Source organism: Takifugu rubripes, chromosome 8 (assembly GCF_901000725.2).
Source record: "Takifugu rubripes chromosome 8, fTakRub1.2, whole genome shotgun sequence".
Taxonomy (NCBI): Eukaryota; Metazoa; Chordata; class Actinopteri; order Tetraodontiformes; family Tetraodontidae; genus Takifugu; species Takifugu rubripes.
In genome coordinates, this window is record NC_042292.1 from 5,132,736 (window position 1) to 5,157,059 (window position 24,324).

The following is a 24,324-nucleotide window of genomic DNA, read 5'->3' on the forward strand; positions in this document are numbered from 1 at the left end:
CTGACGCGGATCATTACTTTTTTTAGGGTTAAACTGAGCGTCTGCTGTCAAAAATAGCCAAATCTATTTTTGCAGCGTGTCGGCGCCGCCTCCCTTCAGTGCGTAAAGGCGCATTAAGAGGTGGCACAACAAGTGATAATCCAGACGGGAGGTGCTTGGGACGCAGCACAGCCTTTCACTGATGGTGACCACAGAGAGAAATCGCTGGAATAACTGAGTTTGTCTTAGTTTGATCCAATTTTATGTACAGCCTTCCCCTCCTCGCAAGTCATTTTTCCGGAAACGCGCTATGCTCGTGAAACTTTTCTATTAAGATGCTGTCGCTCCTCCGGGGCTTATTAATGAGATTTGTGTCTCCCCTACACCATCCGAGGACAGCGGGACATTGAACCGCTCGGTGTCTGGAGGCTGGATGGACAACCTGTCTCCACAGCAGCGGCCGGAGAGCCTCGGACGGGGCGGTGGGCACCAGGCGAGCAAACGGGTAAGACAGGTTTCATCAGAGACTGGCCGCGTCAATAAATGTTTTATAGCTGCAGTATGATCGATTATTTAGGTTTTAGATTTAGGGTTCTACAAATCTATTTATAAAATTGCGTAAAATATTTAATCATGCCTTGATTTGGCGGATTCAAAGGGGGGAAAAAAACGTCATTTTATAGCTGCATGAATGAAGAGGAGTGAGTTCAGACATCAAGACGTTTCCAAAAGTGTCACCCAAAAGACAAATGTTCGGAACCCGCCACGACCATGGCGAACACATTACGACAACTGCAAAATCCTGAAAAATAAACAGCCCGATTGGAGATACGAGAAAGTGACGGCGAAGGGGCTTTAAACCAGTATTAGAGGATTAAAACCACCAGTAGGGTAATTAACGAATGATGCAGGTCACTATTGTTAGTTAAGCAAATAATTAGGAAACACGCGTCTTTTGTAAAATTCAATAAGATTTTTTTTTTAAATTCTTGGTAAAATAAACTAACATTTCCAATTATATTTTAACAGTTTTATCAGTTTTAAAACTCATTAAGTTTAACGGTGGTGTACTGTTCTCTGATGCATCCATTGTTAAATATAAGCTTTATTTCTCAGGATGGTAGCAGTGATGCCAGCATTGATTTTTGGTTGCATTAATGACCTATTTGCTCCAAACTCTGGATCACTCTCTCTGACTTCACTTTTTTTTATTCACTTTGTGTGACATTTTAGATAAAATAACACAAACTGAGACTCCAGCACCTCAACAAAGCCCTATAGATTTGTTTCAGGGTTAAAATGTGCCACCTCAGTGTGAACCGTGCTAAATCATACCGTGTTGTGAAAAGTGTGTGCTCAGTGTTGGACTGGTGGAAGGTGTGACATCATTTGTCAACCAGATTTTACCAGCATTTGGGCTCTTCCAAACCAAACCGAACAGCGTTTTTTGTATTCATTCTATCACACAGTAGATGTAGTTAAGTTTTTAATCAAAACGATACTTATTAGCTGCAGCATTTATAGTTAGAGGCACAAAATAGGACAAAATTTACATTATTGGACTGAATCGGTGATCTATTTAATATATTAAGAGTTTTTTGGGTTTTTTTTAGATTTAATGTTGAGAATACCATGTTTGCAAAGGCCGAGTCCCTGTAACACCGTAGTAACTGTCAATGATTTTAAGAGGCCATGAAAGCTGCAGGTGATGTTTACTAAAGGTCCCAGGCATAGACTGCGAAAATACTCACCTGCCTAGTCTTCACCTGGTGACCTTCCTCTGGGTTTAGAGTCACCTGTTTCACTGCCTGTTGTGAGGAATAGTTAAGATGATGACCTGGAGAAATGCGTTCGATGACAGCTGAAGGCAATGTTCTCCCTTTCATTTCTGAGCTTGTGCAGTGTTTTAGCTGCTTTTTTGCCCATCAGAAGTGTAACAGAGCTGCAGCACATTCTCATAAAGGATATTTTCTATCTGTCAGTGAAGCAGGGGGTTGTTTTTACATCATCTTCATTTGTTTCTTGCAGCGGATGAAGTATCAGAGTTATCGACGCCAGTCGGCTCCATCTCTGGTCATCACAAAGGCTCTCACCAGGTCCAAGACGCTCTCCAGGTACTGTACGATTACCGACTGTAAATACTCATGCGCTCCCGAAGAATTGGATCCACTTGATAGATAATCCTCCATGAACTTGACTCATCAGAGGATCAGGCATTTATTAATAGCTCCATGTTTGAACATATGAGTTGAGAAAACAAAGCATATCAGCACAGATATGACGCAGAAGGCCTGGTGGGGTTTTAACCCCCCCTTCCCCCCCAACTCATGCATTATGCTGCTCATCTCTCAACAAATGCCCACATTTGAGATATTGTCATTTTTCAGTATTATCAGTGAGTTTTTGCCTTGAAAAGGATTTAATTTAATTATTATTATTTCTCTGCTCTGTCAATAGATTCAACTTTCAACTCAAGCTTATCATCCCATTTAAAAAAAAAAAAAAAAGTTTACTGTAGAAACTTGTAAGAAGCTTTTTATAGTTTTGTTTTTAATCCAAAAGCTCAAGTCAGAGAGGCTCATGCAACTCTAATCTATCAGTCAGATATTTTGGCTATAGATGCAGATCTGAAGAGACTAATCCAGTCCGAGACACTGACTCAGCCTGATAGTAAACAGGGTGCGAGTGCCTCTTTGTTCAGTCTTCTTCATTAACCCTTGTGAAAATCTTTGAACAGTAAAGGTTGACTAGACGGTTTGGTGTTAATTGGGGAAATTAAATATCAATTTAATCATGGAAAAAGGGATATTTTCATGAAGATTTTTTTTTCTCTGCTCATGTGTCTCTTCCAGAGAGAGCTTTCAGCTTCCTGTGTTCCCAGAGAGATGCTCATTGGTCCAGTCTTTCCTCGCCGGCTTTGATAGGTCGTTCCTCCTCCATGGACACGTCCAACTCCGAACAGGGATGCAGACTCAAGACAGACACCTCTTCCTCTTCACAGACATACTGGTGATCAGCAAAGCCAAGTAAGTGCTTGGTACATCACCGAGGAAACCGTTTAGTTTAACTGAAGCAGGTTAATCTTCTTTGTGGGTCTTTTGTCTCCATGTTGCCAGATCAGCCAACAACTTTAAGCGGAAGGCTCAGGTGCGTGTGTGCCAGATGTGGACGACAGGCTACACGGACGAGGTCTATGAGGGGAGCACGAGCCCAGAGAGGAGCTTTGTGATGGGCTGGCCCACCTGCAACTACGTTGCTACATTCAGGTAACTCACACACACTAAATAAAACCTGTTGTACTGTCATACACAAATCTGGTGCATTAATACATATAATGCTTCATTAATACATATAATGCTTCTGTGTCCCCCCCTCAGCTCAACAGAAGACAAAGAGAAATGGTTCTTGAGACTCAAAAGGTGCACTCTTCCCTCAGTCAAACCCATGTGTCTTTGAGATTGTATGAACTCTCACACCTGTTCTCTCTGCAGTCGGATAAAGGAGGAGAAGGAGAACGAAGAACCTAAAACCATTCCTCTAAGGGTCTATGGAAAGGGAATCAATACTTTTGCAGTGGTAAGTTTACACGGACAGCTGTTTACAGCTGTAAATGTCCTAAATCCAATGATGTTCTGTCAGTGCAGAACAGCACAACACACTTGTGGTGTGTTTATTCCTCTCGTCCCGATTAGACCAAGACACTCCCGGTCAGCAACTGGGATTCGACCAATGAGGTGGTGCGACTGGCCCTGCAACAGTTCGGCGTCATAGTGAGTAATTGAGGCTGCTGATTGGAGCGAGTACCACATCTTGGTCCTTACAGACTAGACCATGTTATGAGGAGCCGCTCTACAGCCATACATTTCTACACAAACAGTATTAAATGAGGGGTGTCTTCCCTGAAGTGGATTAAATCTGTGCCAGCTGCATGTGATACAACCACAGCATGTGAGATCTGAAGAATATGGAGCTTTGTCCCTCTAGAACACTGTGGTTTGGGCCAAGGCATCATGTTGGAGAAGGCCTTTAGAGCTCTGTGAGTGAATATATCTGTGTGCTTCATTCAGGGGAATGTGAAAGATTTCCAGCTGTGGGTGATCTCCAAGAAGGACAACGTCCCCTATCCTTTAATCGGTCAGTGAGGGAAAGGGGCAGATTTGTCCATGCCCAGAGGAGTGTATGCAACAGCAGCTGCTGGGCCCTCAGGGAGTACTATTGTCAGTTCCCGTCTCTCCCAGGTCACGAGTTTCCCTTCAGTATCCAGATGAGTCATGTGATACCGACCCCGTCTCCGGGAGGTGAAGGGAGGGACACGGCTGCTCCGCCTGTGGACAGACAGGTCGCCCTGCAGATGGAACAGCTACAGGTGTACAAGCAGTGCCAATTCATCCTGAAGCCTCGTCCCACAGACACACAGAACTTACCTGCAGGTCAGTTCATTTGCAGGTTTTTTGATCTGAAGAGTGACCATAAATCAACATTAATTGTGGTGTTTTCAGAGCTGCCACAAAAGCCATTAAAGAGGAGGCGTTCCTTTATTGGCTGGGCGTTCTGGAGAGGTTCCTCCTCTCACCTGAACGACCCAAGTCTCAGCACACCCCGCGGCTGTCTGTTCGGCCAGCCGCTCGGCTCCGTGTGTATCGACGGTGCTCTGCCAAAGCCAGTTATGGTGAGTTGATGTGTATCCAAGTCAACTAACAAATAAATGGAATTTAAGTTCACTTGGAAACATTTTTTGACTTTATTCTTATTTCCTGCTACAAAATGACTGTAAAATGCTGCTGCCTGTTCTGATTAAAGTATCAAATTACACCCCCACCCCCAAAATTGTTGCTCTACAAGTAAAATTTAACTGTATTCACTAGATTTCTCTCTTCAGTATAGATTCAAGTGCACTGATGAGTCTGATAACAGCTAATAAGTGAGATTCATGAGAAAACACCCACCTCTGGCACCATCAACTAGTCAAAAGAATGTTTAAGGCATCATAAAAGCTCAGTTTTCATCTTTTTGTTATGCTTTAATGATCAATTCTTTGTCTCTCCTCAGGACATGCTCGCCTTCCTGTATGCTGAGGGCTCGTGGACGAGGGGGATCTTCCGCCGTCCAGCAGGTGCTCGGGCTGTCAGGGAACTGAGGGACACTCTGGACAGCGGCAACTTTCAACTTCCTCTAACAAGAGACCACGTATTTGTCATCGCTGGAGTCTTTAAGGTTTGACCTCAGGAAGAAAGCGAAGCACCCGACACGCTCCTAAAAGCAGGAATAGTCATCCCACCTGTTGAGCTGGAATAATAATCCAACGCAGTTTTGGCCAATCACGTCAGGCAGCTTATGACCCACATTTGTGGGCATCAGCTTCCGCGTGACTACAGCATGCAGCACTAGAACATTAGCAGGACAAGCTGTTCAGAATGGATGTGTAATGGGATCAGAATTATAATCTCTCATCTGAAAGGATAATAAAGCCTCCCTTAAGTATGGTGCACCAACAAAATACACACACACGTATAACATTTGTTGACTAAAGCCAGGAAGTCCCAAAATCAAGAAAAAGGGTGATCGTTTTTGTTTTCAGGATTTCCTACGCAGCATCCCCGGCAGCTTGTTGTGCTCTGAGCTACACGAAGAATGGATGGATGTGTTGGATGAAGAGGACGAGGAAGAAGAGCAAGTTCAGGACATTAAGAGGTACACACATGCTCACGCGCCATATTACACATTTCTATCCAGGAGAAATCAGGATGCAGAAGCAAATTCGCTCCTCTTCCTTCCTGCAGAATGATTTCCCGCTTGCCTAACGAGAACGCCCTCCTGCTGCGCTACCTGCTGGCCATGCTGCATGGGATCCAGGGCAATGCCCAGGAGAACCAGATGACCAGTTTCAATTTATCAGTCTGCATTGCTCCCAGCATGCTTTGGCCTCCCGGAGCGCCTTGTAGCAATGAGGCAGAGGGAGAAGGAACCAAGAAGGTAAGAGCAGAACCTGGACCTTGCACTGTTGAACAATTGAACTTTCAGGGACAGCAGCTTCTGAGACACAGATTAGACCCACAGCACACACGTGACAGGTTTTATAAGACGGGAAACTGATATTTTATTTCAAATATTAACCACAGTGACCCAGACTTGAATTGATATTTAACTGAGAAGTGCTATAGTGACTTTGGCACCCTGAACTGAGCAGGAGAGGAGAGGAGAGGAGAGGAGAGGAGAGGAGAGGAGAGGAGAGGAGAGGGCAGGAGAGGAGAGGAGAGGGCAGGAGAGGAGAGGAGAGGGCAGGAGAGGAGAGGGCAGGAGAGGAGAGGAGAGGAGAGGAGAGGGCAGGAGAGGAGAGGAGAGGGCAGGAGAGGAGAGGAGAGGGAGAGGAGAGGAGAGGAGAGGAGAGGCAGGAGAGGAGAGGGCAGGAGAGGAGAGGAGAGGAGAGGGCAGGAGAGGAGAGGGCAGGAGAGGAGAGGGCAGGAGAGGAGAGGAGAGGAGAGGGCAGGAGAGGAGAGGAGAGGAGAGGGCAGGAGAGGAGAGGGCAGGAGAGGAGAGGAGAGGGAGGAGAGGAGGGGAGGAGAGGAGAGGGCAGGAGAGGAGGGAGAGGAGGGAGGGCAGGAGAGGAGAGAGGAGAGGAGAGGAGGGAGGGCAGGAGAGGAGAGGGCAGGAGAGGAGAGGAGGAAAGGAGAGGAGAGGAGAGGAGAGGGCAGGAGAGGAGAGGAGAGGGCAGGAGAGGAGAGGAGAGGAGAGGAGAGGAGAGGAGAGGAGAGGGCAGGAGAGGAGAGGAGAGGAGAGGAGAGGAGAGGAGAGGGCAGGAGAGGAGAGGGCAGGAGAGGAGAGGAGAGGAGAGGGCAGGAGAGGAGAGGGCAGGAGAGGAGAGGGCAGGAAAGGAGAGGAGAGGAGAGGAGAGGGCAGGAGAGGAGAGGAGAGGGCAGGAGATGGAGAGGGCAGGAGAGGAGAGGAGGAGGGCACCGGAGAGGAGAGGGCAGGAGAGGAGAGGAGAGGAGAGGAGAGGAGAGGAGAGGAGAGGAGAGGGCAGGAGAGGAGAGGAGAGGGCAGGAGAGGAGAGGGCAGGAGAGGAGAGGGCAGGAAAGGAGAGGAGAGGAGAGGAGAGGGCAGGAGAGGAGAGGAGAGGGCAGGAGAGGAGAGGAGAGGAGAGGAGAGGAGAGGAGAGGAGAGGAGAGGACAGGAGAGGGCAGGAGGAGGGCAGGAGAGGAGAGGAGAGGAGAGGAGAGGAGAGGGCAGGAGAGGAGAGGGCAGGAGAGGAGAGGAGAGGAGAGGGCAGGAGAGGAGAGAGGGCAGGAGAGGGAGAGGGCAGGAAAGGAGAGGAGAGGAGAGGAGAGGAGGGCAGGAGGAGGAGAGGAGAGGAGAGGAGAGGAGAGGGCAGGAGAGGAGAGGAGAGGAGAGGGCAGGAGAGGAGAGGGCAGGAGAGGAGAGGGCAGGAAAGGAGAGGAGAGGAGAGGAGAGGAGAGGGCAGGAGAGGAGAGGAGAGGGCAGGAGAGGAGAGGGCAGGAGAGGAGAGGAGAGGGCAGGAGAGGAGAGGGCAGGAGAGGAGAGGAGAGGAGAGGAGAGGAGAGGAGAGGAGAGGGCAGGAGAGGAGAGGAGAGGGCAGGAGAGGAGAGGGCAGGAGAGGAGAGGAGAGGGCAGGAGAGGAGAGGAGAGGAGAGGGCAGGAGAGGAGAGGAGAGGAGAGGAGAGGGCAGGAGAGGAGAGGAGAGGAGAGGAGAGGGCAGGAGAGGAGAGGAGAGGAGAGGGCAGGAGAGGAGAGGAGAGAGAGAGGAGAGGAGAGGGCAGGAGAGGAGAGGGGAGGAGAGGGCAGGAGAGGAGAGGGCGGAGAGGGCAGGAGAGGAGAGGAGAGGAGAGGGCAGGAGAGGAGAGGCAGGAGAGGAGAGGAGAGGGCAGGAGAGGAGAGGAGAGGAGAGGGCAGGAGAGGAGAGGAGAGGAGAGGAGAGGGCAGGAGAGGAGAGGAGAGAGGAGAGGCAGGAGAGGAGGAGGGCAGGAGAGGAGAGGGCAGGAGAGGAGAGGAGAGGGCAGGAGAGGAGAGGAGAGGGCAGGAGAGGAGAGGGCAGGAGAGGAGAGGAGAGAGGAGGAGAGGAGAGGAGAGGGCAGGAGAGGAGAGGAGAGGGCAGGAGAGGAGAGGAGAGGGCAGGAGAGGAGAGGGCAGGAAAGGAGAGGAGAGGGCAGGAGGGAAGAGGAGAGGATAGGAGAGGGCAGGAGAGGATAGGAGAGGGCAGGAGAGGAGAGGAGAGGAGAGGGCAGGAGAGGAGAGGGCAGGAGAGGAGAGGAGAGAAGAGGGCAGGAGAGAAGAGGGCAGGAGAGGAGAGGAGAGGAGAGAAGAGGAGAGGGCAGGAGAAAAGAGGAGAGGAGAGAAGAGGGCAGGAGAGGAGAGGGGAGGAGAGGGCAGGAGAGGAGAGGAGAGGACAGGAGAGGAGAGGAGAGGAGAGGGCAGGAGAGGAGAGGAGAGAGGGGGAGAGGAGAGGAGAGGAGAGGGCAGGAGAGGAGGGGAGAGGGCAGGAGAGGAGAGGGCAGGAGAGGAGGAGGGGGAGAGGAGAGGAGAGGAGGGGAGAGGGCAGGAGAGGAGAGGAGGAGAGGAGAGGAGAGGGCAGGAGGGGAGAGGGTGGGGCAGGGTGGCCCAGTGGGGTGATAGAGGCCTGTCAGGTGATCATGTTTTCTGGACCCCTGCAGCCCCGGCCTATACTGTAGTAGCATAACTAAGATGTTAACGTAACAATTTGTTGAAATATGAGACTTTGTCTATGATAGTAACTGGAACTACTGAATTAGTAACAATAAGCTTTTTCAAAGAGGTAGGTTTTAAGTCTGATCTTAAAAGGAGCGATGGAGTCAGCCTCCCGTACCTGGACAGGGAGCTGGTTCCAAAGCAGGGGGCCTGGTAGCTAAATGCTCGGCCCTCCATTCTACTCCTAGAGACTCTGGGGACCACAAGTAGACCAGCATTCTGAGAGTGGAGCGGTCTATTGGGCTGGTAAGGTATCACTAGCCCCTCCAGGTAGGATGGAGCTTGGCCTCTGAGGACCTTGTAGGTCAAAAGAAGGGTTTTAAAAATTATTCTAAATTTAACGGGCAGCCAATGAAGCGGCGCCATTACAGGAGTCATGTGATCTCTTTTGTCAATACCTGTCAGAACTCTGGCTGCAGCATTTTGGATCAACTGGAGGCTTCTTAAAGAGTTGTTTGGACACCCTGATAATAAAGAATTACAATAGTCCAGCCTGGAAGTAACAAATGCATGGACTAACTTTTCAGCATCATGCCGCGTCAGTATAATAAACTCTTTTCAAATTAGGAAAACAACAAATTATCTTTAAAAATCTTTACAGCACATTAGAGTGTTTTTGAGTCTCGAAAATGTTGCTTCAAGAAATGTTTTATCCTCAAATGTCAGCTGATTGTTACTTCTGTATTCTTTGGGGCTTTTCTCAAGAATTAGAACTTACAAACTTTTTTATAGAACAGCTTGACTATTTGACCTGCAGAAACTATGAAGGCCTTGTTCATGAGGATGAGGGGAGGGGGGGTAACAACACCACTCTCAGCTCTGAAAGAGGGAACGTTATTTCATAAAATGTAGAACTGATATCGGTCTTCTTCTCTTTCTCCAGGTATGCGAACTGGTCAAGTTCATGATCGAACACTGTCGGCAGATTCTGGGAGAGGATCCTTCCTCACTGTATGGAGGACCACCCCCCCAACCTCCCCGGAGGAGACGGGATCAGGTAAAACCTGTCGGTCATGACTTTGTTCAAGCTCTTCTAAAAGGGAAACCTTTTGCTACAGCAGCAATCATGGCTCTCTCCTCCTCAGAGTGGTTCTACCCGATGACCGACTCGTCCTACGACAGTCTAGAGAACGAGCTGGACCACAGCAGCAGCTCCCCCAGCTTCTGCAACAGAAGACAGCTCAGAGCCGAAACGCTACGAGGCAGCCTGGATTCCATCCTCACGTTCAGCGACTGCGACCAGGACACCGACCCGGAGATCCTCCAGGCCCAACCCGACAGCGAGCCCAGGCTGAAGGTTCACCCGCTGGAAAGACACAGAGCCAGGAGGCTGAAGCCAGGCGTCTCTTACGTCAGCCGGGACACACAGACCGTAAACTCGGGGAGCAGAGAGCGCCGTTGCTCGGAGCCGGCCATAACGTATGTGGCCAAATTTAGGCCGTGCGCTTCAGGGATGGATGATGCCAATAGTGAAGAGCTTCCCAGTCAGCCTCCAAACCCCTGTGGCGAGACCAAGAAGGGAGGTGGGACGTCAGCAGGTCTGGAGGCAAGCTCCTCCAGCCTGTCCTCCATCTCCCCTGACCCGACTCGCTCCTCCTTGGACTCTCCGGACTCCCTTGACAGCGACATCACCTGGGTGAGGAGACGGGGACTCTACATATCCAGGACAAATCTACCTTCTGCAAGCTCCACCACGAGCAATCCTCAACCCTCCGGCGCCCCCCCCGAGCACAGCTGCTGTCCTAAAGGCTCCCCACCAAAAGAACCACTCAACTGGGGGACCCTGAAAAGCTGCCAGAGCCTCCACCCAAACTCTTGGCTGAAGAAAGGCCGGAGACTGTCGCTAACCCAACAAGACAATTTGGCACAGGAGGAGGACAAATCCGGGGTGAGTCGGACTAGGCCGCTCTTAACTGCACCTCTAATACCAATTTAACACTTCAGTCTTAAAGTAGAGCGATTACTGCTGCAGTGCACCTGAACGCACCGCGGTTCATCAACGTTAGCTGCTGCCCGACAGCCGCTTGTTTCTACATAACTCGGGAGCAAAACTGATTCTTTTTGTCTTAGTCTGTCCATCCACACTGATAAAACATGTATCCTTTATGCCTGGGATGAAGAGCCTTTTTCTTTTTTCCTAACAACAGGGAGGACCCAGTCATAAGTCACTCACATTTGGGAAACACGCCTCAGAGAAAGGAAAAGCAGGCGAGAGGGGAGAACAGCCCGTGACCTCCAACAACCGGCCTCAGCAGAAACCATCCAGCAGGGTGTCAAGAGCCGGAGCAGATGGCAGCCGTGCATGTCTGCTCCCGGGGAAGGACGGGCACAGCGACCAGCACCTGAAGCGGGGCCCCTTCAGCCCGCCGCCCCACCACCGCTCGACAGGGAGCCTCAGCTTTTCTAAACCATCCTGGTTCCATTCTTCAGAGTCGCTGCTGCCGAGCGAAAACCCCAGCAAGCACAGCACAGGAAGTGAGGAGAAAAAGCCGAACCGGCCGTCGCCACCGTTATTTATGAAGGAAAGTAGTTCCCCTTTCACTTTGCTGAAGCAAAGCAAGCCAGCGGAGGAGCAGCGCAGCTCCAGGCTCTACCAGCGGAGGGGGTCAGAACCTGGGCGTCAGGTGATTGACAGGTCCTCTGGGGTCACGCGAGCGAGGCTGCCCAGCGACCCGGGGCTGAAGGTCACCGAGGTGGATATTGGTTCACAGGGGGAGAAACCCAAGGCCCGTTTCTGCCTCTCCCCATGTGCTACCAAGGCGGTGCGGGATTACTTCAGCTCCCACCCTGACAGTAACCCACACAGCAGCCAGCAGGTGGCGCTGGCCCTGGTCGAGAGTCGCAGGGAATGGTTGAAGAGATGCAACGACCCCACGGCAGACGCGGACTTTGAGCAGCTTCTGTTTGCTGAAGAATCCTACGTTTGAGGCCAGCTGGTCAACAACATCATCGGAACACTTCACTGCTGATTTCAACATCAAAAGGTTTAAGGAAATTTGTTTTCTTTAATGTTTGACCTCAACAATGCAGACGGCCAGATTTGAACCCATCATAGTTGCACATTTAAAGCGAGAGATGCACCAAATCTAACTGAAACTCTTGTTTGGATTTCAGATTTAGTCCTAATCTTAAGATTTAGTTAGAACGACCCAGTGTTGCCTTTGTCATCATTTGAATGATACAATGATATCTACAGAAACCGTTTTGACCTGATAAGTTAAAAAGGATTATTCAGCTTTTGTGAACATAGTTAAAAACGGACAAGCAAAATATTGTTTTTGTACTGTTCTAGTGTCTTTGCCTGGCCTGAGCATCCGCTTCCTTGGATAGGATATTGGTTTACTAAATGACAATACCTGGAAGTAAAAACACAACATTTGTGCATTAGTTTGATTTAATTTAGAGGCTGATTAATTTCCGTTACATTTGGACTGCTTCTTGATTCATGGAGCCTAGCGTTGATACCTTGTTGTTTTTCTGGGTGCTGCTTTCCACATGTTTATAGTTTCACTCTTAAGTTGCCACATTAAGTAATTTAACGACAAATTAGCTGTGACTGAATCGGCAGCTCTTCAGTCACAGCCGGACCGACCCACATATCATAAAAACAAGTCTTGTCACAAACACTTGAAATGCCTCTTTATATTTATTCTTTTATTTCACATTTTAATTAACATTTAGTAGTCTCACTTGACATTGATTTGAAATAACGTTCATCCTGTCCTAATATTTATGATTCCAGAAGTCAGCTGGGTACATTTTTTTCCTGCTTAAATTTGGGTCAGAAATAGTCAAACCCCAAAAATATGCATTTATAAATAAAAAGTTTGGTTTAAAAAAAATCTAAGAGTGTAATTATCTGTTTGGATAACTAGTGAGAGCACATGTACCTCAGAACATGTGAAGACCGATGGTATAATACGCAGTTAAAGTTTATCATGACATTGCTGTTTCCCCCTCTAATCCACACAGATGTGACCTAAATATACAATCACACCCTGACTATATGAATACAGAAATCAAAACAAGGTTAAACATATCTAGAAAAGATTAAATGTTGGTTCAACATCAACAGACAGTTCTGGCCACCCTAAACAATATGCTGAAGTGGTTGATATTAATTATGGTGGCAATTCAGTTGCATGTGAGGGGGGGGGAAAAGATACTTAAAAAAAAGGAATGTCTAAAAACTGGAGGTGTACAGCAGCGACATTCAGTAGGTTACAGGTATGGTTTGTAATGCCATACGCACTCTTTAGGCTTGAGGATTATACCAATGTATCAAAGGTTTGTCTTTGTTTAAATCACATTTCACACGCCTGAATCTTGCTGAATCTTACTTTCTATGGAAGCTAGTTTTTGGCTTTTTGAGCATCATCGTGAAGGTTGGATGTAGTCGCCTGGGACTTGCTGTGGCAGCTGAGTGGAGACAGCTTTGCTGAAGACATTTACACCGCCCATCATCCCCGTGCACAGGTACCTTTAGGCCCAACTACACTGACTGTGTTCAAGTGTTCCCAGTCGAGATTATCCATCTTGGCTCTGTCGGGCATCTGCAACGCTCTCTGGGACCTTGGCCACTAATCCGTCCAGAGACTTCGACAGACAGACCTGGCAACCCAGACGGGATCTGAAGAGGAAGACGGCAGGGATGACATCAACATGTGGGAATAGCCTAAAGTTTGGTTGTGAAAAAAGACATTCTAAAAAGTCACTTTATAGTTATTGGGCTGTGTGTTGATAAGAAAAGCACTGTAATTTACCTTAAAACATATGTTCCAATTCAACAATGTACAAAAAAAGTTCCAGACTTTTGTGACCGTGAAGTGCTTTCTTTTATACATCTGTTGACTTTTGGGTTAGGGTTAGGACTCAAGTTAGGAATAAAAATACGTGCATATAGCGGTTGAAATGTAGCTTTTAAAATTATTTTAAAACGATGGTGGCAAAATTATATCAACATTTAAATGGCAAAAAAGTGTCCCAGAATTAGCTAAAAACTATTTCAGAAAATAGCACCTTTTTAGCCTCTCCTGTGAGAGAAATTGCAGACAAAAACCACTTTAAAAACGTGGAATGCAGCATCGGCTTTGGGGCGGCCAAAGATCCTCATCATTAGCAAACATTGGACTTACGAGGACCTTCATCCCCAACAAGTTAGATACTGGTTTTAGGAGGTGGACGGACCAAGGACTAAGCTATCAACACCAGCTAGTCAAGGACGACAATATCAAAACATTCCAACACTTGAAAAATGAATTTGACCTCCCCAGGACATATTTACAGTTGGGATCTTTTCAGAGTGAGGACAACTTACACGCCCATAGAGAGGCTCCACACAACACAAAGAAGTAATAGAAATTAAGTAGTAATGAATGAAAAGGTGTGTTTTTGTATGTTCCTTACGTGTCAGTCAAGCCGTAGGCCAAGTCTAGCATGTCCATTTCCTCATCTGTGATTCGGCCCAGCTTCTTGAAGACATCATCTTCAAAGATCAGATGGCATGTAGAGCAGGCCAATGTTCCCTCACATGCTCCTGTTCAGGGAAAAAAATGAGACAGGGTGAGGACAGATCTACCGGTATTAATGTAAGCTCATGAGACATGAGTGGCCAGAGGGATGGGGCCATCACACCAATCTAAACTTTATAAAAAAAACAAAACAATAAAACCGCCTTGTACTCAAATCTCTAGTGCTGTCAGAACAGCAGCAGGAAGCCCTAATTCTTTTGCTCTCAAGTGGCTACACCGAAAGTTCTCACTAAATGTTGCAAGGAGAACTTTTAGAGTCCAATTCAAACCTGCAAAATTGTTTCCATACCAAAGCCATCAATGTCCAGGTCCTCATTAATGACAACATCTAGCAATGACTCTCCGGGCGAGCCTTTCACCGTGATCTTGTCTCCATCTCTGTTGATGAAGTGCACCGTCACCTTGTCAGACCTGAAGATAGAGACAGCACATCACTGTACAACAGACTGCGACGATATGAATTATTCTAAAACAATAATGATCTTTGTTTTATCCTGCAAGATTTGATTCGACTCTAAAATGATCGACGCGACTGCCCTCTTGTGGCCAACCGCAAAAATGCACCCGTAACACTAGTGAATTGATGTTTAACGTACTTTAATTGATTCCCAGAGTAGATGTGCACATAAATAAATATTCACCATCAGGGGATTGCAGGAGTTATATTTCTCGGACAAAATATGCGATATCTAGTGCGCGCACAAGCTGTTTTTGATGTAGCCTTAAAAAATGCTTCATTTAAACCGAATCCAGCAGAAAATAAAACCAAATAAGGCAGCAATGACTTATTTCTGCTTGACCACGCTACACCAAAGTCCGCCGCCACCCCTGTTTTAATATAACACTACAGAACAACGTGTACCAATTCTGTAATACTAGATGACTGTTGAGGCCCAACTAAAAAAAAAACAAGACCAAAACATGCGTCAAAGTCTTCTTAAAGGCTGTATTTTCTTTCCAATTGAATTAACCGTGCCACCATTTCTGAAGTTCACACTTAACATTCACCTGCACATAGTGGCCAACAGTGTACTGTTTATATATATATATATATATATATATATATATATATATATATATATATATATATATATATATATATATATACATACACATACACACACACACTATATACTATATATATATATAGTGTGGGGGCCTTGGACGGGGTGGGGGCGCACAGGGACACGTGTGAGCAGTTTAAGGCCAGTTCAACACAACAAACCTTCAACCTGAGCTGCAGGACAGCGCTTCATTATCCTTCATTACCCTGCTTTAATCAAGGCCTTGTATCTGGGGAGAGATGGATCACTTAAGCCTCGTCTCCTCTTGGGAGTCAGGATAAAATAGCAAATTAGCATTCTGACTTTATTCCTTTTTGAATGATAAACCAGTGCACTGGTAATTCTCTCTCATATTCCAGTAAGCTGAATAAAATTTACACATCCACGTCCAAAGGGATCCCCTCCTGTTTAGTAATTAGTAATCCCCATCGCTTAATAGTAATTAAACTAAATTCAGCTTCCCTTAAATGTAACACATTAAAGGTCGCTGCACAATTGCTCCTCTGAAGCAAACAGAGTCAAAAAGTTGACGCTAACTTTCTGCCATGTCATAGTCCAGCACACCTGCATACATTTAACAAATGTGTGACTGTTTCATCCACTGACTTTACGAAACATCGGAGCAAAGTCGACCTACCTCAGCGGCTGGGAGCCGACTGTGAAACTTCTCTGACCCGTAATCCAGGCACCAAAAGTCGGCGTTGCTGCCGCCGCCCTCCAAGAATAGAACCCTAAGCTAGCGTGAGATAGCCGCCTGAGCGCTGCTACTAAAGCCATTTAGTAAAGACTCGGTGGACAAAATGAGAACAGACGAGTTCCAAAAGCCTCTTGAGCGGAGCTGTGCACGGACCCCGACAGGCGCTTGACCTAGCTCACGGAGACAGCTACTTAAGCTAGCTGTTTTTATCTGCCAAAGTCGCTCTGTCACTGTCACTCCTTCTGCATAACATACGGAAAGTGCTCGTCGTCCCCAAAAAAAAAAAAAAGCCACAGGACTCTTTGAAGGGGGGGGATCGAGTCAATCGCCTAAAACCACAAAGTAGATTTTATCTGTAGGGATAATGAACTATTGGAAAAGCGCTTTATTTCCTGGCTAACGCGAATGTTTAATAAGGCTGCAATGATACACTTCCGGTCGGGACATGGAATCTAAAGTCTCAATTTGGGTCAAAATGCTGAAAGGTCTAGAATTAAACACTTTTCACACTAGGAAACTCCAAATGTACATGGTGCGAAATCAACATGGGATTAAACCCGACTTCATTTGTTGCCCGGGAAGCGACGGTCATCCAATCTCTTTTAGTGATACTTTTATTTTGAAATGAAATGTAGACGTTTTCCGGCTGGATAATGACCAACTGCACACTTTCTTAATCACCGACAGAAAACGACCCTCTGTGCCCGTGCACGTGCTTCTGCAAACGAGCCAATCAGAGCGTCAATCGGGGGTGCGCGCTTGTTTCTTGTTACTGCATCAACCGGGGGGGCGGGATTCGAGGACATGTCACATTATTATTCTTATAGCTAACGAACTGTCCCGTCGTGTGTGCCAGTGATAAGAAAAGAACACACACGTTGGTCAGTGAGACCTGTACACTCAATAAGACCTCACAGAAAAGGAATAGAGGGTAAATAAGATTAGCTGTTATTTTGGCAGACCTCCCCCCCCCCTCTCTCATCCAGGAGATTTCAAAGTTGAAAATGGCTCCAAGTCACAAGTTTGGTGGGATTGTCATTCAGAGTCGTTCAGAGATAGTGACTGGGTGTGACAACATATTTGCAGAGAGACATCCTCGAGGGCAAGTTTTGACATTGACCCAGGGAGGTCACACCAGGTGACTGTGTCTTTAATGATCCCATGGTGGTCAGGGACTAAAGACTGGAAAATAACCAAATAAGAATTTCACAGGGTTCAAATCCTCAAAAAAACCAAAAAAGTACCCACCAGTCTTTCCTACCTTCCTACCGGATTATTAATTATTATTATTAATGATTAATTCTTGGATTTCCTTGGATGGATGTAAAACCTACTGTACAGTTAAAAACAAGACAAACCAGTATGTTGTCATTGCCTCTATGACACAGTGACAATACAAATGTTGACGTACTGGGATCGAACTATGCTTGGTTAACCAGCCAACATCACCAGCGTGACAGAATAAACCCAACCTGCACCTTTCTTATTCCCATTCCCACGTTCAGATATTGGAGTTAATGGATAAATGCAACCAGGTCTTTCTGCTCTATTTCATCAAAGGTCAACTTGATAGACTGTTCTCAATTAGCTCTAACAATAATCACATTTCTATCAAACCTACTGGGGCAAAGTGCACCAAAAGTCAGTCATTAAATTAATATATAACCTTATTAAAGGATTGATTAGCAGGGTTGGGTTTATGGCCAGGGCAGTGCTATATTAGTGAGCATAATTTGGTCGGAAGGTTGCTCAGAGTTCCTCTCTCCTGTTTCAGGTAAGACACACACACACACACACACACACCCTCTTCAACACGAAGCCCCTCGCACGCTGAGTTAACGTCACCTGTGAAACGTTGCTTTGTTTTCTAGGATGTTCAGGATTGTGCTGCTCTTCTTGTTCCTGTCAGGTAAAACTTTATCTGGCTTCACTTTACACTGTGCCCCACGACTTACTGGCGTCATGATTTGGCAGAATATGAGGATAAGAGTATGGGTTCGTTCTCCAAGAATCTTAAGAATAGGAATCATTATTTGGCTTTTAAATGATATCATTTTGGAGAACATGTCACGCAAAATACATTTTCTTCAAAATAATATTTGTCATCTGAACACACGTTTTATATAGATTGAATAAAAGAAAACCTTGTTTCTCTGTCCATTTATACCAGAGGTATGTTACTGTCATGGCAACCGTGGTGTTTTCCTGTGGCACACCACATACTCATAACGAGCCTGTGCAGATGGTAGACTTCGACCGTTATTGATTTATTACTGTTGTACAAAAGTTGTGGCCTAAATATCATCATAGCGGTGATGCAATAGTTAATAAGTGATGCGGAAGGCCAGAGTTATTTATCTCTCAACTGATAAGTGTGTTTTTCTACAGCCGAGTATTCAAACATGCTTCCATAAACATTCCATCAGTGCTGAAACATTCCAGTCTGTTCTCAGTCCAAGTGCTCCGTTAAACCTTCTCACCCTGTTGCTCTCTCAGGTCTCCAGGCTGCCCCACTTGCAGTCTTACCCAAGGCCTCTTTAAGCCTCCCTGATGGACTTCAACAGGATGCCACACACCCTGACGTCTATGAAACAGCTGCTGATGGCTTCCGACAAGGTACTGAGCCTTCCAGGAGACTCCTTGTCGACCTCAACACTGGCCTGGTGAAAGAACACATCGGCGACATGAACAGGAGGGGTATGAGTGTAATCCCGCTTTACGAAGTAATGTTCATTCGGCCTGTTGTGTCATCATATTAACACCTTTTTGCAAGATGTAAAGTCTGAAGTTTAGTTCTTTTCCCTTCTAAGCTTTCATCCGCCCAAGTGATGGAAAGGCAGTGATGGAACAGCGGCTAGCAGATGACGGTAAGACAAGCCTCACACATTCCAATCATTAATAAATAGAAACACATTTGTATACATTAATTGGAATAACATTTGTTACCTCATCGTCCACTTTGAAATAGAATAATGCTAATTAACAGTCAAATTAATGTCATTCACACCAGCCTGCAGTGTAGTCTGAGAGAAAACTATGATGCAATAATTAAACCTGAACACTTTGAAATTGTTCACATGGAGAAATTTTTGCTGGTAAATTGGTTATTAGAAAATGTCAACTCGACTAGAGTCATGCCATCAAAACAAGCGAGTATAATCTAGTAACACTCTGTCTTCTAGTTCTTATTGATGCTCCAGTGGAGAGAAATGGTGGCGGCTGGGTCAGGATGGAGGAACCCTCTTCTCATCTCCCTCACGGTTTCAGCCAGGGAACTGAACCCAAGATGTCGATGCCAGAGGGTTTTAGTCAGGGAACTGAGCCCAAGATGTTGATGCCAGAGGGTTTTAGTCAGGGAACTGAACCCAAGGTGTCGATGCCAGAGGGTTTTAGTCAGGGAACTGAACCCAAGGTGTCGATGCCAGAGGGTTTCAGTCGGGGAACTGAGCCCAAGATGTTGATGCCAGAGGGTTTTAGTCAGGGAACTGAACCCAAGGTGTCGATGCCAGAGGGTTTCAGTCGGGGAACTGAGCCCAAGATGTTGATGCCAGAGGGTTTTAGTCAGGGAACTGAGCCCAAGATGTTGATGCCAGAGGGTTTTAGTCAGGGAACTGAGCCCAAGATGTTGATGCCAGAGGGTTTCAGTCGGGGAACTGAACCTAAAGTGTCAGTGCCAAAGGATTTTCGACAGGGAACTGAGCCATCTTTTCACATCCCAGAGGGTTTTAGACAGGGAACCGAAAACCTGATGTCTGTTCCAGTTGGTTTTAGGCAGGGCACTGAACCTTCTTCTAAAATCCCAGAGAGTTTTAAATCCAGAACTGAGCCCTCCTTTAACATCCCAGAGGGCTTCAGGCAGGGAACTGAACCCATCCTGCTGCTAGCAGAAAGGACACAGGACACCAAAGCTGTCCCTGGTCTCCTCATACCCAGACATCAGCCTCAGATATGTAAAGGGGAAATCATAAGTGGACGGTGTTATGAGTTCAACCCCACACCACTGGCCTTCCAGGACGCACAGGTGAGTCACTTTCAGCATCAAATGCACGAGATCCTCGTATTTTCTGCAGCTTTAGAAAGTAACTCTCAAACTTCTCTGTACCCTGTCTCCAGGTCATGTGTAGAGGCCTAGCCCCTAATGCTGAACTGGCATCAATATCTAATAATGACGTGCATACCCGCCTGGTCTCCCTGGTGACCAATGGAGGCAACAGCAACCCTGTGCTGACCTGGATTGGTGGCATAGTCGAGGCAAGTCTGACCCACATTTGCACTTTTAACCTTGTCGTACAAATAAAACATTAGAACTCAACGAGAGTCTCATTTAAACAGAGCAGAATATCAGCCCGATTTATAAACACTGGGTGCTCGGACCTATTCAGTGCACTCGAGCTCACTGTGATGCTGCGCGGCAGAGTGGAGGCCAAGGGGAGCCTCATCAGATAGGTTATCAGCAGCACAGATAGTGTTGTTCTTACCTTGGTGGAACACTGACCTTTAAACTAAGCCGTTCCATCTGTTTCTGTTCCATTGAAAGACAACTTCTAAGCTGCAGCCTCTGTGAACACTTTAATAAACCCCGTATCTGCTGGAATTGAACGTTTACATTGTGTGTTTGGGTTGTGCACCTCAGGATCAGCAGGCCTCCTGGGTGGATGGGTCTGAGTGGAACTACAGCGATTGGATGCCAGGTCACCCCAACGTTCACTCAGGCCGCCAAGCTTGTGTAGAGATGTTCAACATCGGTAAGAACTCCACATCCAAACATCACATTAAAATGTGAACTATTTTAAGTAGCTCAAGATGTATAGGTGGGATACAAATGACACATCTGTGTCCTTACCACACGTTACAGATGAGAGCTGGTGGACTGCCAACGACTGCGGACTGAAGAGGGCGTCCATCTGCTCGTACCCCATCACTGCATGAAAACCAGAAGAATCTGTGTCCTCTGTCACCTGTATCTCCTAAATAAACTTGGCAAACGAGTCTGTGTGTCCTATATTAAACAAGGAGGGGGAAAAAAGTCAGATTTTGTTTTTTTGCTCTAAACATGGCAACGATTGTTTCTTTGAATCTCAGCCATATAAAACACAATAAAACGCCAATTTCGACAAGACTTTAATGATCGTTTTCCACTTGTGTATACAAAGCAGTTTGTACAGATTAGGGGACCCAGTTAAAACAATTTGTTACAATTTAGTACCAGGAAAGTGCAAAAGTACATTTCAAATATGCTGAAATAAAAATCATGCTGTACATTATATACTGAATTCATAAATAATCACAGATATACACACAACCATTTGGTGACAGAATGTTCCTAAACACTAAATAGTACTTTTCAAATTTTAAAGTCCTACACTATATTCTTAGTTCCTGTTGAACCTGCAGGGGTTTCACCTCTGGAATGTTTTTTTTTTTTCTTTAAATATGGTAAAATAGAGGATGATGTTCAGTACAGAGATAACTAAAGGTTAAACATCACTGGGTTAAAGGCACTCTGAGTGTTGCAGTGATGGAACAACTGTGGATGAATAAACCGTTTTACAGAAATCTCTTGAAGGACAATCACATACAAAAATAAGGGAAACTATTTAGTGTAACCCTATGTCGAACACTAAACACAAGAATCAGCCATTGGGGCTTTCAAGGTTCACACAATCAGAACCACCATAGCAAAAATGTATGATGAAGTCAGAGAACTGGGATATAGACATGCATCATTAGCATGTACACACACACACACACACACACACACACACACACACACACACAGGGCGAATATTCAGTCACTCACACAGATATGGTGCAAAACCATCCACAGCTTCATACGGAGAATTAATGCGACACACAAACAAAAGCAGATCTTTCACTTCATATGTGAGCAAGAAGGAGAATGAGATGCACCCAAAACAAAGACGACACAGGAGGGAGACGTCAGGGTGCATTTAGTGTCTCAGTTAGGCATGTGGAAGACTGGATATCGAAGACCGGCTGAGCAATCAGAAAAGCGAGACAAAAAGCCTTGAAAGCTGTATTGCTGTTAACACTGAAAAAGCCCTTAAGGATTTATTCTTCTTCCTTCTTGTAAAGACATCTCCACAGTCAGTAGGGTTTAAAATAGGACTTTATAAAACTGATATTTTTACTTAGAAACACAAATTCAAGTAACTTAAAAACATTCAATGAAGGATGATTAGCTTTATGTGACGTCAGTTTCTTTCTTTTTTTTTTTTACAACTCCTATGATACATCTCATGGAAGCTTACATCTGAGAGTAATGTGTTTTCAACTGTAGTGATAACCACTTTATTATTGTATAAAAAGTAAACTGAAGGCAGAACATCTCACGCTATCTTCTGCTATTTGTTCAAAACAAGAACAAATGCTAGATAACTGTGTTTGCTTGCTTCTTAATCTCATATGGATCAAAAAATACCATGCACACCAAGAGAAACTGCAGCGCACATGCATTAACCTGTCAGAAATAAGTACCAGTAAAGAGGAACAAAAGAATCCACAACGTGAGGACACATCTGAAAGGCAGAGAATTTGGTCTTGTGATTAATGGAGCTGTCTTAAGGCTGCTGTGTGGCAGCTTTGAGGCAAGCGTTGGAAGTATCAGCCTACAGAGCACAGGCCCGCCTGTCTGCATTCAAGGCAAACTAAGAGTACGAGGCAACAAGGTCACTTACAACTCATCAAGAACATTGCAGTACACACACAAGGTGAGCCCACTGATCCTCATTACATTAAAGCAGAGCAGCTGGGACAGTACAGAGTGGCTCTGAAAACACAAGGGGAGAGTTATAAAAATGCAGACGGATGGTGGATTTAGGAATATGGTTAAGATGGATATGTGGTGTGTTGTTGGTTCAACTTCTGGATTGACCTATAGTGCCGGCACCAGTCAATTAAGTAGGAACACACATAAAAAAGAAAAACACAAAAAAGTTACAAAGGAGTTTGTTAATGCGGTTACGTCCCCAAAACAGATGATCACCACCTATTAAGGGAAGGGAAATGTGTGGGTGGAATGTAGGGCAGCATGTGTGGAAGGTGAAGGTGGGGTGGGGGGGGGGGGGGGGGGGGTTGTTTGGGTCTAGGACCATGGCAGGATGGGTCATTTGTTGCCAGGCTAGGTGATGTACGCCGACTCCCCCGAGGAGACCTGCGTCCTTGTCTTGCTGGAGCCCCAAAGCATCCTACCGATCTGGCCCAAATGCATCTGAGAGGAGTGCAGCAGGAAGAAAAGGAGGAGGAGGAGGAGGAGGAGGAGGAGGAGGAGGAAGGGGAGGGTGAGGAAAGAAAAGCATGAAGTCAAAAGAAATTTGGGGGGAAAAGGAGGAATATGATTCATGAGTGACTAGTTTAGTAACTATTTCAAGCTTGTGTGTGATCAACAAAATAAATTAAAAATGTAAATTTTAAATTAAATAACTTTAAAAACATAAAAAATGTGTCACATTTGTAATATTCCTGAACAAAAGCTTATTATGTACATTACACATATATATGTTAGATATTAATCTTGCAGGATTACTACTCTGCATTTCTACACAGTTATCTGCTACGTTAATATGGCTTGATTTGCAGAAGTGTCTATTTGAATAAAGTTTCTTTCACAGTATTTTGTTAAATTAGTTAATACCACAACGACATTTTGTGGAGTTTGTCACAGGCTGTAATGGTAAACATCAAGCAAGCATTGCACAAATGCCAAGTATAACTAAAATAAAATTTGAGGTGTAACCGGTAAGTGGATTTCATTTCACAGTTGCGTTCTGAAAAATGAACTGATGATGATGTCTGGCTCAGCTTCAACAATGGGAAAGTCTCCGTTTAGTTTGGGGCCAATGGAATGAATGTAAGCAACGACCTGTAAAAGATGTATCTGGCTGTGTGAGCTCTGCAGCTACAGAGGGAGGGTATTAGGGTTTGGGGGGGGTGGAGGTGGTGCTGAACACCAGCTGATCTCGCTGGTGCAGCAGGCGGGTTGGCGAGTGAGCCCGAAGGGGGGCCAACAGGGGAGATGCCATGAGTGGTGACACCTCCAGGCTCTGAGCGATGTAGTTCCTCAGCGAGTTCTTTACCTCCGCCGGCTTTCCCACGCCTACAATGATCAGCTTGCCATCCTCCAGGCCCACCAGGATATGGCTCTGCTCCTTGGTGACCGAGACACAGCGTATGGGAACACGCATGGCCATGGGCTCCATGCACAGAGAAAGGCTGCACAGACGACACAAATTCAGCACCGTGAAAGTACTCAAAACTTTGAAAAGATATTCTGAACACAAATTGGTGGCTGTGACTGCAAAAAACACCACTT

General features: G+C 46.0%; 4 protein-coding genes across 7 annotated transcripts in view; 2 read left to right on the forward strand and 2 right to left on the reverse strand.

Annotated features, from left to right (window-relative positions):
• The first annotated feature begins 153 nt into the window (after positions 1-153).
• LOC101078536 (rho GTPase-activating protein 20-like) lies at positions 154-11,956 on the forward strand. 2 transcript variants are annotated; one of them, XM_029840504.1, is made up of 16 exons: positions 154-217; positions 379-484; positions 2,008-2,093; positions 2,832-3,005; positions 3,096-3,245; positions 3,357-3,398; positions 3,471-3,555; positions 3,672-3,749; positions 4,047-4,113; positions 4,218-4,409; positions 4,479-4,648; positions 5,029-5,193; positions 5,558-5,670; positions 5,760-5,952; positions 9,584-9,697; positions 9,786-9,941. In XM_029840504.1, the coding sequence occupies exons 2-16, from the start codon at positions 413-415 to the stop codon at positions 9,801-9,803; spliced, it is 1,719 nt and encodes a 572-aa protein (XP_029696364.1). In that variant the 5' UTR covers positions 154-217; positions 379-412; the 3' UTR covers positions 9,804-9,941. The 2 variants fall into 2 exon arrangements, with proteins under 2 accessions (XP_029696364.1, XP_029696365.1); XM_029840505.1 differs by lacking the exons at positions 154-217; positions 379-484; positions 2,008-2,093; ... (8 more) ...; positions 5,029-5,193; positions 5,558-5,670 and adding an exon at positions 10,848-11,956 and having other exon boundaries at positions 5,826-5,952; positions 9,786-10,588.
• Positions 11,957-12,327: 371 nt separating this feature from the next.
• On the reverse strand, positions 12,328-16,400 carry LOC101071582 (adrenodoxin, mitochondrial). Its single transcript, XM_003966460.3, has 4 exons — positions 15,933-16,400; positions 14,521-14,642; positions 14,107-14,236; positions 12,328-13,330 (listed from the first exon to the last, which is right to left on the reverse strand). Exons 1-4 carry the CDS (start codon positions 16,070-16,072, stop codon positions 13,228-13,230), a joined length of 495 nt encoding a protein of 164 aa, XP_003966509.1. The 5' UTR covers positions 16,073-16,400; the 3' UTR covers positions 12,328-13,227.
• A 1,277-nt stretch (positions 16,401-17,677) lies between these two features.
• On the forward strand, positions 17,678-20,982 carry LOC101078084 (uncharacterized). The gene is made up of 8 exons (XM_003966488.3): positions 17,678-17,766; positions 17,864-17,901; positions 18,489-18,689; positions 18,803-18,859; positions 19,175-20,013; positions 20,106-20,243; positions 20,626-20,737; positions 20,848-20,982. Exons 2-8 carry the CDS (start codon positions 17,865-17,867, stop codon positions 20,919-20,921), a joined length of 1,458 nt encoding a protein of 485 aa, XP_003966537.3. The 5' UTR covers positions 17,678-17,766; position 17,864; the 3' UTR covers positions 20,922-20,982.
• Positions 20,983-21,096: 114 nt separating this feature from the next.
• The window catches only part of nbeal1 (neurobeachin-like 1), a 31,013-nt gene continuing 27,785 nt past the window's right edge, over positions 21,097-24,324 (reverse strand). Inside the window, exons 53-54 of one of the 3 annotated variants that reach the window (XM_011606158.2) lie at positions 24,089-24,224; positions 21,097-23,223 (exon numbers count right to left, since the gene is read on the reverse strand). In XM_011606158.2, coding sequence (XP_011604460.2) covers positions 23,134-23,223; positions 24,089-24,224 — 226 coding nt within the window. In that variant the 3' untranslated portion in view covers positions 21,097-23,133. Of the gene's footprint in view, positions 23,224-23,256; positions 24,225-24,324 lie in introns of those variants that run through there. The other 2 variants (XM_011606157.2, XM_029840616.1) reach the window with 2 other exon arrangements.